Below are 15280 nucleotides of genomic sequence, written 5' to 3' on the forward strand. Positions count from 1 at the left end.
TAATATGACGTCAAAGTGGTTTACAGATATGAACTTCCTTGTGTTGCTTTGTCAATAAAACACAGGCTTGTAGCGGCTGTGGGTTGTCGGGCGTCTAATTATATAGCAGAGAAATATAAAGAGACCTTTCCAACACTTGCAGCTTCACAGCCAAATAATCAGGATCCTACAGGTAAGGAGGGAAAAAATGTAAACATTAACGTGTACAAAAAGGAACAGGTGCTGCCTGTCATCCATGAACTTCACACTTCACCGATTATCAAAGAGGAGCAACTATGGAAAACACTGCTGACACGAAGGGCGCATACGTGGCACACATTCCAGTCACAGCCTGTTCACCTCGCACTGAATCGCAAGTGGGGCGAGCGCCGGCGCTTGACACAGAACGCTGTGCAGGCCCCACGGTGGCTGCAGCTTCCCAGAGATGGAGAAGGACCGTCTGCAGCGGTCCAACGCGCGCCACGTGTCCGCCGGGGCCAGCCAGCCGCCATCTGCCCTGAAGACAGGACTGCCTGGCGCTCTCTCCCCACTGCAATAAAATTCAGCAGGGAGAACAAAACAGCTGTCGGGGAAGTTCTCCCGCAAAACAACGAGGCGGAGTGTGTGCTTGGAGGAGGGCGCAGAGTTGCCGTGCACACACGAGAAGAAGATAGCAGGGATGAGTGAGAGCGAAAGCAATGCGTCTTAACAGGTAAATCTTTCCGCGCCCTCTCAGGGTGCCGCGGTAACAGGCGCTTAATGGTTAAGCCCAATGGGATGGTTTGCCTCTTTGGGGAGGCGCGACTTCAGCTCCAACCCCGAGACAGGAATCAGCGGAACTGTTGCTGAAAAAACAGCAGGAAACCGGTTCTGTAAATTGGAAATCGCCAACATGCATGCGCGTCCTCGCACACGGAGCCCCGGACGCGCTTGCGCCCTTTCTCTGCTGCTTGGATTTAAATTGAATTCTCTTATCTGCGCTCGCACCCTCGCTCTCGCCACGCGCATCCTTCAAGACACCAGACTGCAGGTGAATTTCAATGTCAAAGACACTGAGGTATCGCAGGGGCTGCAATCTGTTCACTCTGTCAACTGGGTGCACGTGTGTGTGCGTGTGCGCGCGTTGTTGTGCGTTGGTGGACGGTACAGTACGCGCACTGATTGCTGGGGGTTAGGCCCATTCATCTGTCTGGTGTGATCATGGCTGTCTGTAACTGGGCCTAGGCGTGAGCGTGCTCTCTGTGATCTCCCTGATAAGAGTCATCCATCTGCTGTGTGTATCTGTCAGGGCCCGGGCAGCTCCTCTTATCAATGCACTCAACCGTTTCCCTCCATCATTCCCCCGCTCTGTTCTCTTTTCTCACTCTTGGCCTGTTCCCCCCCCCCCCCCCCCCTTCTCCTCTCCATGCAGCTCAGACCCCCTTCTTCATCCCACGACGACGTCGAGAGGCGAATCACGCTTACGGTGGGATCGGCTGTAATTGAAAACCTGCCACTTTGTAAAGTGGTGCACAGCCTACTTTGCAAAGCCTTTTTTTATGAAGGAGACTAAAGCATGTGCACGTGTGCAAACAGAGGCGCTGTTGGCGTTCGGGGGGCCCCCACCTTGAGATTATCCACAGTAGACGAGACTCAAAGAGAAGCAGCAGCCTCTTTCTTGCACACTCTCCGGGAGAGAATGGCCTCCTGATCGTCAATCTCGCAGATGAAGAATTAACTTTTGTGCGTTATCTTTTCGTTTTTTTCATTCCCACCAACACGACCGAAAACACGAGAACATGAAGCAGCATGACAAGAAGATTTGTGTACAGTACCAACAGGAGCTTAGATCAAGGGGGGGTTTAGTGTACACAGAGGAACCCATTTAGGGTTTTACCACCCTGCCCATGACAAAAGGCTTTACAAACAACCCCCACAGCACACACACACACACACACACACACACACACACACACACACACACACACACACACACACAAAAAAAGCCTGAAGATAGCTTTGCTGGGCCAGCAATCTGTACTTAGTTTGTCACAATCAATATTGTAGCAACCAACCCTATTATTAATTTATATCCGAGAAAACCCATTGGGCTCTTGTCTTAGGTGGGCTGGATTAAGCTGCTTGTAAGAGGAGACAAACACTGTTTAACATGGGCTCTCTTCATGGGGGGGTGTACGCGGGTTTCATCATCAGTATTAATAGTATAGGCCTAAGCCAGATTGCATACTCTGGGTGCTGCTGGGCCCACACCGGGACAGGTTTTTGCTAGTGGAATATTTATAGCTGTGCATTAAAAGTGGAATCAAGGGTTTAGGTGTACTGTTGCGACAGAGCTGCGGTTCCTTTGTCAGGACCTGTCCAAAAATGCCTTTCCCCGGGGCTACTCGCAAGGGCTGCATACAAGCTGTCAGCGGGATCACACCATCGCTGTCATATCAAAGATAGAAAATACTGAGCAGCAGCTGCAGGATTGTTTGTTTTTGTTTCCCACCCAGAGCCTAAGAAATGTGAACCTTTCGGCCAAATGCATGTTAGGGTATCTAAAAGTCACATCTATACACGGATACTAGTCATTTTAGATCACAGTAAGCCCTGCCTCTCTATTTATACCTGAAAGTTTGAACACTGCTCAGAAAGTCCAGTGAATTCACTCCCTGACAGCCTTCTATTAAGCTCAATGGACGTGAAGGAAAACTTAACAACACTGCCGCCTTGTGGTTATTTGAGGTAAAACATCCCGTTTTAATTAACTCGGCTGCGGCATATAAAAAAATATAGAAATGCACGTCACCTGGACCCCTGGAAACTTCTCCCATTTTGTCACGTTGCAAGCACCAATAATGATTTTATATGGATTTTGCCAATACAAATGGAACATATTTGTGAAGAGAAAGGAAAAAGACAGTTTTTAAAATTGTTTCACAAGGATAAATCTGAAAAGTGTGGCATGCACTTGTATTTAGCCTCCTTAAATTTAGTGCAAGCAAATGGTTATAATTAAATAAAAATACAACGGCAACAAGTAACAAGAACACATAAATGCTGTCTGTTAATTTGCATGATGATCCCTTTCAATAATCCTTGTTACTTATATTTGTGACTTAGTATATCTTATCCTAATATCTGGGATAAATACAAATGAAAGATTTATAGAATATTAATCTGATGTGTAAGAACATGCCTCCTCTTGAATTAGATTTCTGGAAAAAAAACAGAAAAAAACCTTCTAAGACACAATGTCTGAAGGTTATATTTTATGTTTCTCTTGATTACCCAACTTGTCGGCAGCATTTTAAAGATATTTTTGTCAAACCATGGGAACCTTTTTTTTCCCCCCCGTCACATCTGGGAATAAATCTCAACAATTCTCACAAGAGCTTTTTGTATTTATACAACTAATGTACACAGCAATACACATTCTAAACATTATTTTCTTGTTAATGACTTTTTTGTTCATGTGGCCAACGACTGTGACCCCCAAACATGTCTATGGTCCTTAAATTTCTTTTTTCTTCATTTGCTGTTCTATATAGTTGATATAGAACGAAATGAGTTTTCTCCGTAGTGTGTCTGGGCTCTCCCTTAGAGATAGGGTGAGGAGCTCAGTCATCCGGGGAGGACTCAGAGTAGAGCTGCTGCTCCTCCACGTCCAGAGGAGCCAGTTGAGGTGGCTTGGCATCTGGTCAAGATGCCTCCTGGACGCCTCCTTGGTGAGGTGTTCCGGGCACGTCCCACCGGGAGGAGGCCCAGAGGAAGACCCAGGACACGCTGGAGTGACTATGTCTCTCTGCTGGCCTGGGAACGCCTTAGGATTCCTCCGGAGGAGCTGGCCCAAGTGGCTGGAGAGAGGGACGTCTGGGCCTCCCTAGTGAAGCTGCTACCCCCGCGACCCGACCCCGGATAAGCGGAAGAAGATGGATGGATGGATATAGTCGATAAAATCTAATTAAAAATGTAATAAAAACGAACCCCATTAATAAAAGTCATGTTTTTTTGTGTGTGTGAGACAAAGCATTTATTTACTTTGAACCAGAACCAGAACCAAACATGGAGAAGCAGCATTTAGTTCCTATGCTCCACTTATCTGGAACAAACTTCCAGAAAACTGTAAACGTGCTGAAAGCCTGAGTTCCTTTAAATCAAGATTAAAAACACATTTGTTTATGATTGCCTTCGACTGTTCTAGTTAAACTGTTCTACTGAAACATCACTTGTTCAACTTTGTAGTCCAACTGTTTTTAATTTTTGATTTTAGTTTCCATTTTCCATGTTCTATTTTGTTTCTACTTGCTCCCCCCTGTATTTTAACCATGTAAAGCACTTTGCATTGTCTCTGTACTGAAATGTGCTATATAAATAAATTTGCATTGCCTTATGGAACAAATGTGGAAAAGGGAACTCTGATCAGAGCAAATTCCTTTTTTTCCCCCCATTGGTCTGCAAGCAAACACTGAAAACCAACACTTCACATCTCCCTGAAGACACCATCCACAGTGAAACACGGTGGGGGAAGCCTCATGCTGTGGGAATGCTCGTCTTGAGGAGGAACAGAGGCGCTGGAGATGGATGGAGGACAATCCTGGATGAAAACCTGTCAGACGCTGCAAAGTTGAGCTTGTGGTTCACCTTCCAGCGGCACAAAGCCCGTAAAGATACAGACAGACCTACAGTGGAACGGTTTCATACTGCAGTGCTTGGGGGATTGCTGCTTCAGCACACCTGCAGAAGGTGCTTTTACAAAGTTTGGGCTCAGAGGGATTAACACGAGGACCGTTCCTAATTTTCTCTTCCACTTCACAGCCATGTACTAAAACCCCCCCCCCCCCAAAAAAAAAAAAACCTGATCGATCGTAGGTGTGATGTGAAAGAAGGACGTTAACACTTTTGTAACACACCGTAAATATAAAACACACACGTTGAGCAAAGTCAAACAGCTTTCTATTTATTACGTCTGAGTCAAAAGGTGGACATTTATCTTTAAAGCAAACATGACCTACCAAAAAAACAAAAAGTAGAAATAATAAACTACAGCCTTCTAAAGATCACAGCACACAAAATATAAACGTGTTGTTACATCTGAGAAAAAACCAAACAAAAAAACAACCAAAAACAAAATCCATATTCCATAAACCTATCCACGAATTAAATCATCATCTTATTCAAAAAAAAAAAAAAAACATTACAGAAGTATTATTTACAAGGTTCATTGCTAAGAAAGGTAAGCAGATACAAATACTTCTTTTTTCTTCTTTTTTTTTTTTTTTTTACAGTGCATCCTATTACAAATCGCTGTGATTTTGAAATTAATGCAACACGCAGCAATAATCCTCTACACAGCAGTGTAGTGCCATTATTGTCCTGTCTTACAATGTGTGCTAACAGGCATGCCGTAAACGCAAACGTGTATAAAAAAAAAACATAATACCAGCTTTTTTTGTTGTTGTTTCTTTTCTTTTTCCTTTTTTAAAAAGTAACCTTAAAGACACCAACTTTGGATGTTTACACAAGTTGATTCAAATCGAGTTACATAAATCCGGGAATCCACAGAAACGTAGCTGAAATCAGGAGGATCATCGAACGATCGGAGATAGTTTACACGGCGGAGGTGTGGGTGTAACGTGACAGCACGGGCCAAACATAGAAAATAACAAAAAAAAAAAACCACACTGGTAGTCTATTAAAATAATTATTATTCCTATATACTACAGTAGAGTCCACATTTCTTTATGCACAACCAACAATAAGCAGAAGCGTAGTAAATGGTTTAAACCTAGCCTAGTTATTTCAACAAAACGACCACCATGATCATCCCTGAGAAGACGTTTTGGTTCCACACTCAGTGCATCTGAAAATGTACGATCGTCATATCAAATCGAACTCGTGATAAAACTCGCTTTGCTCACGCGTCGCATAATAAAAACAAAACAGCCTTTTGCAGCTTGAGAAGATCAATATTTATTAATGCCTCTGAGGATTTCATAATCGTGTGAAGGAATCTGCTAAACGTAGAGTAGATGTTAGAAATCGTTTGTTTTTTTTCACTGCACAAATTTTTTTTCTAGGAGCTGCTGGGGGGGAGCTGAAGCCCAAAACTGTGTGCAGATGGAGAAAAAAAAAAAAAAAAAATAGAAGTGAAAAGGTTGTCCAGTATACAGTATTGACAGAAAATACAGCGGAAACGTGTTCCCGTTGCTTTACTATTACAGTTTACCCTGATTTTAAAGTTTCTGTCTATTTTAGGTAAAAAAAAAAAAGAAAAAGAAAACGAAAAGCAAAGACTGGTATTTTGTGCATATGAACGACACTAGGAAGAGCGGTTCAATGTCTGCACTGCGCCTCCTTCATTTTCCCCCCAGGCTCTGGTCCAGTGGGAGCTGATGGATTTTTATTTTTTTTTTTTTTCTAAATCGGGCTCAATAAGACATTCCCAGAGACCCCAGAGCGTCCGTGTCCTGATGACCCAGAGCGGTTTTAGGAGGCACAGAGAGGACCCGAAGCAACACCAGAAGGTCTTTTTGCTTATTGGTGTGCACCCATTTGTCTTCGCCGTCTTCTCAGGCCTCCTCCTCTTCCTCCTGGTCGCTGTCGTCAGAGCCTGCTGGACAAAAATAAACACGGCTATGATCCCAGGAGACGACGGCTCAAAGTCCCCCACGCCCGCAGATTTGGATTAAACGAAATGGCAGAAAAAAAAAAAAAAAAAAAGGGACAAAACGGGATATTTCTTATCTCGTTCCTAAACTCCTGTTATCTTCCTACAATGGTAACAAGTGACGGCTTACCGTCGATCACTATTTCTCCACTACCCTCCTCTTCTTCCTCCTCCTGGCTCTCATCTGAGGGAGACATTTTTGACGTCCGGTCAGTACATTTACAGAAGCTTCCCGCGTTCTGTGCCGTTTACCGAACACCGCTGCGTACATATTTTATCGGCGTTTTTAGGGGACGCGTCGCCACAAAGAGCTGCGTAACTGCAGTGGAAGAAATTTACGCACCCCTTAACACACGGCAAAAACGGAACTAAAAATAAGTAAAATTTCTTGAAATGAGTGCATTTGTCCTTGATTTGAGCAGGAAAATAAGATTATCTGCCAATGGAAAGACAAATTTAACTCCTAAAATAAGATAATTAGATATAATGCACTTGAAATAAGATGATAGAGATGAGTTCTTCCATTTTAAGTGCAAAAATCTTATTCCATTGGCAGATTATCTTATTTACCTACTCAAATAAAAGTACAAATACACTCATTTCAAGAAAATTTTAACTTATTTTTAGTTTAATTTGGTCTGTTTTTGCAGTGCACCCAGAGTTAGCACTTTGTAGAACCTATTCTGTGTGTTTCCTGCAGGCTGGACACGTCGGCTCTCCTCTTGCCCCTTTCCCCGCTAAACCCACTACACATAAATGATTTTAAATATCGTGAAACGTTAACAGGTGCTTTATTTTGGCCTGCTACTGCCTGTTTGGCTCCAGTGTTGCCCATCTATCATCTTTGTTGCTATATTTAGCAACTTTTCAGACTCCTCCAGTGACCTGCTTTCAAAAAGTGACTTTTTTTGTTTTAATGGGGACTTTACTGAAAGCACCGGTCGTTCTGGAGTCACTGCAGTGAGAGCAGCCACACGTCGCAGCTGCTGCTGCCTCGTAACGTCAATGTAGTTTTTAAATACTGTATTTTTTTTGTCTCTGAAACTGCTGCACTAAAATAATTCCCCAAAAATCAATTTACACACAGCTTCACTTATTCACCTGGTTCACTTTGTTTCTTTGGCACAGTTTGTTTTATGTACCGTATTTTCCAGACTATGAGGCGCACTTAAAATCCTTAATTTTTCTCAAAAACTGATCGTGTGCCTCATATGGTTAAAGTTCTGCTTACTGACCGATTTTATGCGGTACAATGCGCTCAAACTTGTGTAAAAATCTGTAATTATGACTTTGGTTAGCAACAAACCTGCTCCACTCAATGGATATTCAGATCATTACGGTACTCTGTGTCACTACCTGATCGGCCCCCTGAGCTGTCTACAAGACTGCCTGACTGTAATGTCTAAACTAGAACTGCATTCATGTATGGAGTATGCGTTAACAACAATAAACAAAGTAAGTTTATTCAATATAAAAGTTTGGTTTATTTTGGCCTTATGTTAGAAACAGGGCAGTGTCGTCCAGCTACTCTGTCCTCCCAGCAGAGACGGATAGATCTCCCTCTCAGGAGAGAGCTTTGCTAAGGAGGAAACACACCAGACGCGTAGCGCTGCATAAGCGCAGCAACTGTGCATCCTGCGCTTAAGTTAGCTTTTCATTTTAAATCAGTCAATAAATGTACACTGGGAGCATAACGCTACGCGACGGCTAAATTTAATTGAAGTTCTAAATTCAGACGCGTATACGTTCCTCTTCGGTAGGAAAAATAAGAGTTGTTGAAAATAAAGCGCCATGGATGATGTAGTTGTGACAAGCTAACAGGCTAAAATATGCTATATCTAATCACATATGGTCAAGACACGGACTTTTAGGCGATCAAAACATTACGGATAATTTAAATAACTCTTGTTGCGCTAAACTTTTTTTTTTTTTTTTTTTTTTTACATATGATCATGATACACTGAAAATCGGGGACATTTCCGGGGACGGGTCATCCAAAACAGGGTCTGTCCCCGGAAATCAGGGACATATGGTCACCCTAACGGAAGGGCGGAGTGATATTACACACTTAGAAGAAGAATATATAATAGAAGAATATATAATGCGCCTTATAATCCGGTGCGTCTTATATGTGGACAAAGACACACGTTATAGTCCGAAAAATACGTCAGTGTGGAGTCAGCCAATGTATTAAAATTAATAAATCCTTTTGTAGAGGTAATTATTACTTCCAAATCACTGTTTTTTAAAAACTTTTTTTTTTAGCCTTGGCGAAAGCCCTCGTACAGCCTGGGTCATGAATGTATGAACAAATTAAACGATGACATCATCATTTGCACCGACCTGGATTCGCTCGCGTGCCGCCATCGTCGTCCTCTTCTTCCTCCTCCTCCTCCTCTTCTCCTTCTTCTTCTCCGCCTTCTTCCTCCCCCATCTCCTCCTCCTTGCTGTGGCCTTGCTCAGCGTCGCCAGCGTCCTCGCCCGGCTCGTCGTCGGAATCAGAAATCACCACACAGTCGTCTCCGTTTCCGTTCCCAGCCGCTCTGGCCTCAGTGGCGCTGCTGGAGAAACGCCGACAAACGCACAACTTAAAAAGACACGGCGATGGAGTATTTTTTATTTTTTTTTATTTGCGTAAACAGCTTTTGTCCCCTGACAGCGGATAATCCGGTGCATACTACCACAGGAGGATCTGTCTGCTTTACCTGCCGTTCTCCCTCGGTTCCCAGAGGGGAGTGAGGTAGTATCTCAGCGGATCTCTGTAGAGGTCATCCTTGAGTATCTAAACGGCGACACAAAAAAAAAAAACACATGAATACAGCAAGTAAAATACCAGAGACGGAGACTCACATAATCCCAGACGGTGCACGTTTCAGTGTCGGGTGGAGACGGGGCCTCCCTCAAATGTTGTACTTGGAAACATTCCCAATGATATGTAATTAAACGCTGGAAGACAATTTAACGCATCACGTCTGCTGCGTTTAATCCCCAAAAAACAGCCAGGAAAGCAGAAATGTCTGCCAGAGTCAGACTTTTCGCCGTTTACCTGCCAGCTCCCAGGTATAAAGTACGGATTATGTCAGTTTGAGCCTAGAGAAGGTAATTAACCACGCAGATTAAAGCACGAGCAGACATGCAGATGTTGGGGGTCTGTAATCTTTGCTCGTCTTCGGATTCTCGCTTAAAGCCCCACTAAGTAACATTTTTACATCAATATATCCTCTCCTAAGCCACTGTGATGGTAATCTAAGTGTTGAGGGGTCCGTCATCTCCCCCTGGTGTTTCTGGCAAAAAAAAAAAAAAAAAAAAAAAAAAAAAAAAAAAATCCACACCAGCGACTTTCTGTGATCCGACCCGGAGGTCTTGTGGCTCTGTTCCCGTTCTCGCGGTAAGACGGACAGCATCACGGCAGCTCTACGTAAGGCCATCGGCACCAATAACAGTGTTACAAAGTCTGCTTATTATAAGCAACGTCTGCCTTGTGTTCACTTTTTTAAGTCTCTTGTTAATTTTGTGAGTCGTGGGTTGTGGTTTATTGGGCTTGTTTTTGATTGTGAAGTCTCGTATTTGGGCAACAAATAAGCAACTAGTTCAGAAGCTATAAATAGACACCACTCCCACTGCCCTACCGACAGCGAGCCGGTGACTCTGGCCGTCCGCATCCATCTCCCTCACCTCCTCCCTGTTCTCCTCCCTCTCCTAAATAAACAAGAGCAATAAATAGACCCACCCACGCTGCGTTACACTGGGCTCAGTGAACCGAGTCTCTAGCTGCTTTGAGAGTGACACTGTGTGCTGTAGCTGTGAGGCGGTGAGTATCTACGACAATGCTGTTTTCCAAAGGTCCTGTAAGGGGAGCGCCACTCGGAAATGACCTAGTATGGCTATATTACCTGTTTTAATTAAACTTGATTGTTTTCTCTCTCTCTCTCTCTAATGTAGATGGCAACTTATATGAGCCAGTACTGATAATTTCAGTTCAACCTTTCCAGACATCTCATAATCTAGATTCTTCTGAACCAGGTTTATGCAAATCAGCAGGACAGAGCTTAAACAATAAAAAAAACCTAAAAAAAAAAAACGGTCTATTTCACGACCTCCCTTTACACGAGGTCCAGCTGGTGTTTGCTCTGTACCTCCAGAGTATTTCCTGTAATGATAAAAAGACTGAGAATTTTCCCACCTTTTATGAATTCAGAAGTTTACATGTACTTCCAGTATTTGTAAAAGCAGCAGGACAGTGGCTTTTGGAGCTATGGCTTCTTCCTCGCCGAGTGGCCTTTCAGCACACACAGATAGAGGACGTGTTTCGCTAAAGTTCGGTATGATGGCTGAAAATTTCTATACTAGTTTAAACAGATAAACGTTTTATCTTCAGTTGGAGGTTTTACCAAAAGGGTTTGATTTTACCGTGACGTCATAGAGGGAGGCAAGGTGTATGAAACGATGCATTATGTACCGCCAATGAACTCAAATGTTTCAATTTAACCTAACAGATGCTTAAAAAGCCATTACATGATCATCTAGGCTTTCCCAAAATGTTTAAAGGTATAAGCAAACTGAACTTAAAGGAAGAAAATAAATTCACTTTTTTTATTTAGGAGCTAGAAATAATGAAGGTAGTCCAAACTGACCTATAACAGGAAACGCTGCGTCTGATTTAATAGTTTGTGAAGAATTTTTTTTTAATTTATGCTTCTTTTTAATGCATCCATTCCTTGTGTTCTGCTTATCTGAGATGAGGTCACGGTGGCAACAGGTTCAGGAGAAAAACCCAGACACACACACACACACACACACACTTCTGTGAGTTCTGGGTCTTACTCTGGCTCTCTGTATTTATATAGAGAATGTAAATGTCCTGTTTCGATTATGCACATAAAAACAGATGCAGATTTACATGTTTAAATGTGTTTTATTTATCCCATTATAGGTGACTAACTTCGTTTGAGGTAGCTAACCAAGGTTGACAAATAACAACTTTATCGCTGATTAACAGCTATGATTATAAGCATGGATGATGAAGTAAAAAAAAGTATATATTATAAAGTATATATTGATAAAATAGAAATCATATTGATCGACAATTTACTAATTCAAAACACATATTTTAAGTGCAGCCCTGGCCATTTTATGCAGTTGCTTAGCGACCTATTTTTATTTATTTACTGTCACTCCAAAAACATGATCTGGTGTGTCTCTGATTTGCCCTGCGATGGACTCTCAAAGGTGTACCCCCGCCTCTCGGCCAATAACCACAGCAGTGAAGTACTGAGCCTAGGCCCAGATCACCTTAACACCAAGTACGCAACGGGGCCGATGCAGAGGGCTGTGTTTGCTGAAATAAAAAGGAGGAAAACACCCGGAGAAAGCAGCGAGCCGCACCTGTGCTACATCGTCCTGCGCTGGGCTGCTGTGGTCACTGAACCAGCTGAAGAAGGTCTCGTAAACGCCGCGGCACGACTTCCTGGGCTCGCTGTTGGCCGTCAGATTGTGTCCACGATGCCACAGTATGGAGTTGGAGAACGACATGGGTGATTCTGTAAAAACCAGCAGCGAGGATTAGAAAATAGACACGGACCACACCAGCCAGACAGACCTTAGGTTTGAGTCAAAACGCGGTTAAAGAGTGGAACAATCACATCCAGACCAAAAACAATTAAGAAAAATCATAAAGTGTTACGAGTGACTTCTAAAGGTGTACTCTTAAAGGAACAGTAAGTGAAATTTCTCTCTCTCTCTCTTTTTTTTTTTTTTTTAAATAGTGTCCTGTCTGACAATGTGGCAATAAGAATTGTTGTTTAATGCCAGAAAGAGCCCAACAGATTTTATTCTCCCGGCCAGGGGACCCAAACCCCCAGATGCCCAAAGTAAAGGGGAGCCACAGGGAAACCTGGTGGTGAAATTTCACTTATTGCTCCTTTAAATCACAATTGGTCTTTATGTATGTATTTATGACTTTGTGTAATAGTCTTTCCGAGTGCATTTAAAAAAAAAAGTCTATTGAAATAGTTAACCTTTGTTACCGTTTACAATCGAATAGCAATTACCTCCTACGCCAAGGTGCAATTCCTTCATAATGACGTTGTTCTGGAAATATGGGTTCCGTCGGAAGTGGAAGCGAATTCTGTAGCCAAGTTTGGTATTTTTGAAAGTCTCCACCTGAGAATAACAAGAAGAAATAGAAAGTAAATCTATCTGCTTTGCATTTCCTAAAGCTCTAAATCAACAGATTTGTAAAAAAAAAAGTTTATAAAGACAAATGAAACCTACTTCAAGGTCAGTCATGTAGCTAAGAGCGTCTTCATCAGTCTCATCTATGTGAGCTGAGAGGTGAGGATGGTTCAGCAGCTTAGGTGTTGACGTTAAGATTAAAAACAACAACAAAGATTCGTCCATTCAAAACGCACAATAGAACACACAGGACAGGTTTCCCTTTAAGGATACAGCCGTCACCCAAAACCCGGGGATGGTCTTCGTGATGGAGCTTCTCTGATCCAGATGTGGCCGCCTCTGGCGATTCACCTTCAGCTCCAGCCGCTGATGGAGCCTGGCGCTCTTCTTATCCAGAGCTTCTAGTCTTATCTGCACTTGCGCCAGCAGGGCAAGAGACTGCCTCACCTCTGGGGCCATCTTCACCGACACAATTGCACACTCCCCGTCGTCATTGTCCTCGTTGTCGGATGGGAAAGAGGAGCTGGGCGTGGAGGAGGACCCAGACACGGACTCGTCCCCTTCCTCCGCTTCCGCGGCGTCCTCCTGGTCTCCTTTCTCGGGGCCGTGCGCCGAGGACGTGGAGCTGTCCGCCGCCGCCTGCGTCTTGGAGCCGGCCTTTGCGGGCTGCTGGCCCGGCCGCTGTTTGTTTTTACTTCCGTGTTTGGTTTGTCTGACTTTCGCGGACGAACACGGAGTCTCTTGGCTTTCCTCTCCGTCTCCTCCCGTGAGGCTGGCGAGGGCTTCGGCGGCCGCTATGGCCGCGGAGTCAGACTGCTCCACGGGGGCTGACGGTCGCCGCTCTGGCTCGGCTGTTTTCGGCGCCTCGTCCTTCGGAGCGGCGGCTGCAGACGCCTCTGAGGACCGCGGCTTGTCGGGACTGGAGCTGTTGACAGGCTGCGGGCTGGCGCCGTCCGTACGATCTGCAGCCCGCTTCTCCTCCTCCTTCTGCTGCTGCGGAGCGCTTCCTCCGGGAACGCCGTCGTGCGACTCTCCCGGAGTTTCGCCTCGACTGTCTGCGACACTTTTTGAAGTCGGTCCAGTCGCGTCTGCGCCGTCGCTCACTTTAGAGGACTTTCGGGGGGTCGCGCCGCCTTCGTCCCGGTCCGGCGACAAGGTCCGTTTCCTCGATCCGGGATGAACGGACTGTGCGCGGTCCGTCGCTTCACTCATGTTAGCAGGCTAGCGAACGAGCTAACAGGGTTTTGAGGCCCGCAGGCTTTTAAAGAATAAGCGCAGTCGACAACACAGTCGGCGCGAAGGCTTCTACGAGTAGTGCGACGTTAAAATGTATGCGGTAGTTTAAGCTACATTCTCGGCTACGACAGATCGGGAAGCAACCCTCGTAATTACCCCGCGGCCCTGGCGCGTTAAACCCAGCAAGCTGCAGCTAGCTTAGTTAGCATACGTTACCCGATTACTGAATCCTCGCCCCGACGACAGCGCAGCATCGCAGCGAATATATTCGCAGGAGGAGATTCTTTATCTGATCATTCAAACCCGCCAACGCAGCGCAGCCTTTTAAAAAAAGAAAACTAACCGCGTTCTCGAGATAAGTTTGGCGTTTGCATTATCCGTTAGCTTGCTACCCGCGAAACGACGCCAGAGAAAAACAATCCTCCGATTGGCTGCGTGACGACGCGCTAAAACGGCTCAGCCAATCGCCTTCGTGGATAGGCGCACGTGACGTTCTGTCGCAGGCGGAGCCAACTGCGCAATAAAGGACAGAACGTCCAAATATAGAAATTCACTTTATATCGTCAGCACACAATAATATTGACACAGAATTGAGGTCAAACGCATATTTAGCATAAAATGAATGGATTGTTTAAGTTGAAGCTGAACAATACATTTAAATCCGGTTCGACGTTTTTTTTTTTTAAAATAGCGCCACATTCATCTCAGTAACTTTGCAAGACGAACAGATCCAATCCATCCTGTAATATTAAATCCATGTCATAACATGTTTGTTTTTTTTAAATGCATCAGTGGAGAAAGGCGATTTTTGTTAATAAAATGAATTTTATGATGAAACTGCGCATACGTCATCAGTATGACTAATGTAAGTGGGAGCTTTAATAATTGATTAATTATTCACACCATTTTTTAATATCTGCAAATGTTCGAAACAAATAAAGGATTTCATTTATCTCTTCGTTTTTTATGTTATTTTATTTTATCTTATTTTATTTATTCACCAGTTCATTCAAAGAATGCACCAATGAGTTTGTGTTTTTTTTATGTGTTTTATATACCCACTGTCTCCAGTAGAGGGCGTCCAGCCTGCCCGTACGTAGCAGAAGCAGGGGGCGCAGTAGGATTATACCAGTTTAAAAAAAACGATTTAGGTCACGCCAAAAGGACCAGCACTAATATTAGAGGCTGCTGCTTTCAGAAGAGCTGCCAAGCAGTGCGGCATAAAGCCATCTCAACCAG

General features: G+C 44.0%; 1 protein-coding gene and 1 long non-coding RNA gene across 5 annotated transcripts; one reads left to right on the forward strand and one right to left on the reverse strand.

Annotated features, from left to right (window-relative positions):
• Positions 1 to 229: 229 nt before the first annotated feature.
• LOC118564024 lies at positions 230 to 1945 on the forward strand. The gene is made up of 2 exons (XR_004931593.1): positions 230 to 1009; positions 1391 to 1945. It is a non-coding gene; the product is annotated as an uncharacterized LOC118564024 (long non-coding RNA).
• A 2955-nt stretch (positions 1946 to 4900) lies between these two features.
• tspy (testis specific protein Y-linked) lies at positions 4901 to 14457 on the reverse strand. Of its 4 annotated transcripts, none has more exons than XM_012875628.3 (8): positions 13079 to 14457; positions 12905 to 12982; positions 12682 to 12793; positions 12017 to 12171; positions 9337 to 9413; positions 8975 to 9192; positions 6762 to 6815; positions 4901 to 6574 (listed from the first exon to the last, which is right to left on the reverse strand). In XM_012875628.3, the coding sequence occupies exons 1-8, from the start codon at positions 14015 to 14017 to the stop codon at positions 6534 to 6536; spliced, it is 1674 nt and encodes a 557-aa protein (XP_012731082.2). In that variant the 5' UTR covers positions 14018 to 14457; the 3' UTR covers positions 4901 to 6533. The 4 variants fall into 4 exon arrangements, with proteins under 4 accessions (XP_012731082.2, XP_021178730.2, XP_012731084.2 ...); XM_021323055.2 differs by having other exon boundaries at positions 4901 to 6577; XM_012875630.3 differs by lacking the exon at positions 6762 to 6815 and having other exon boundaries at positions 4901 to 6577; positions 13079 to 14456.
• Between the last annotated feature and the right edge of the window lie 823 nt (positions 14458 to 15280).

Source organism: Fundulus heteroclitus, chromosome 1 (assembly GCF_011125445.2).
Source record: "Fundulus heteroclitus isolate FHET01 chromosome 1, MU-UCD_Fhet_4.1, whole genome shotgun sequence".
NCBI classification, from domain to species: Eukaryota; Metazoa; Chordata; class Actinopteri; order Cyprinodontiformes; family Fundulidae; genus Fundulus; species Fundulus heteroclitus.

Coding starts and splice junctions, on each gene's coding strand:
- tspy (XM_021323055.2), bottom strand. CDS start 14,017: ATGAGTGAAGCGACGGACCGCGCACAGTCCGTTCATCCCGGATCGAGG. Junction 9,414..12,016: donor CGCAGGACGATGTAGCACAG/GTGCGGCTCGCT, acceptor GTCGCCGTTTAG/ATACTCAAGGATGACCTCTA. Junction 9,193..9,336: donor GAACCGAGGGAGAACGGCAG/GTAAAGCAGACA, acceptor GCGTTTCTCCAG/CAGCGCCACTGAGGCCAGAG.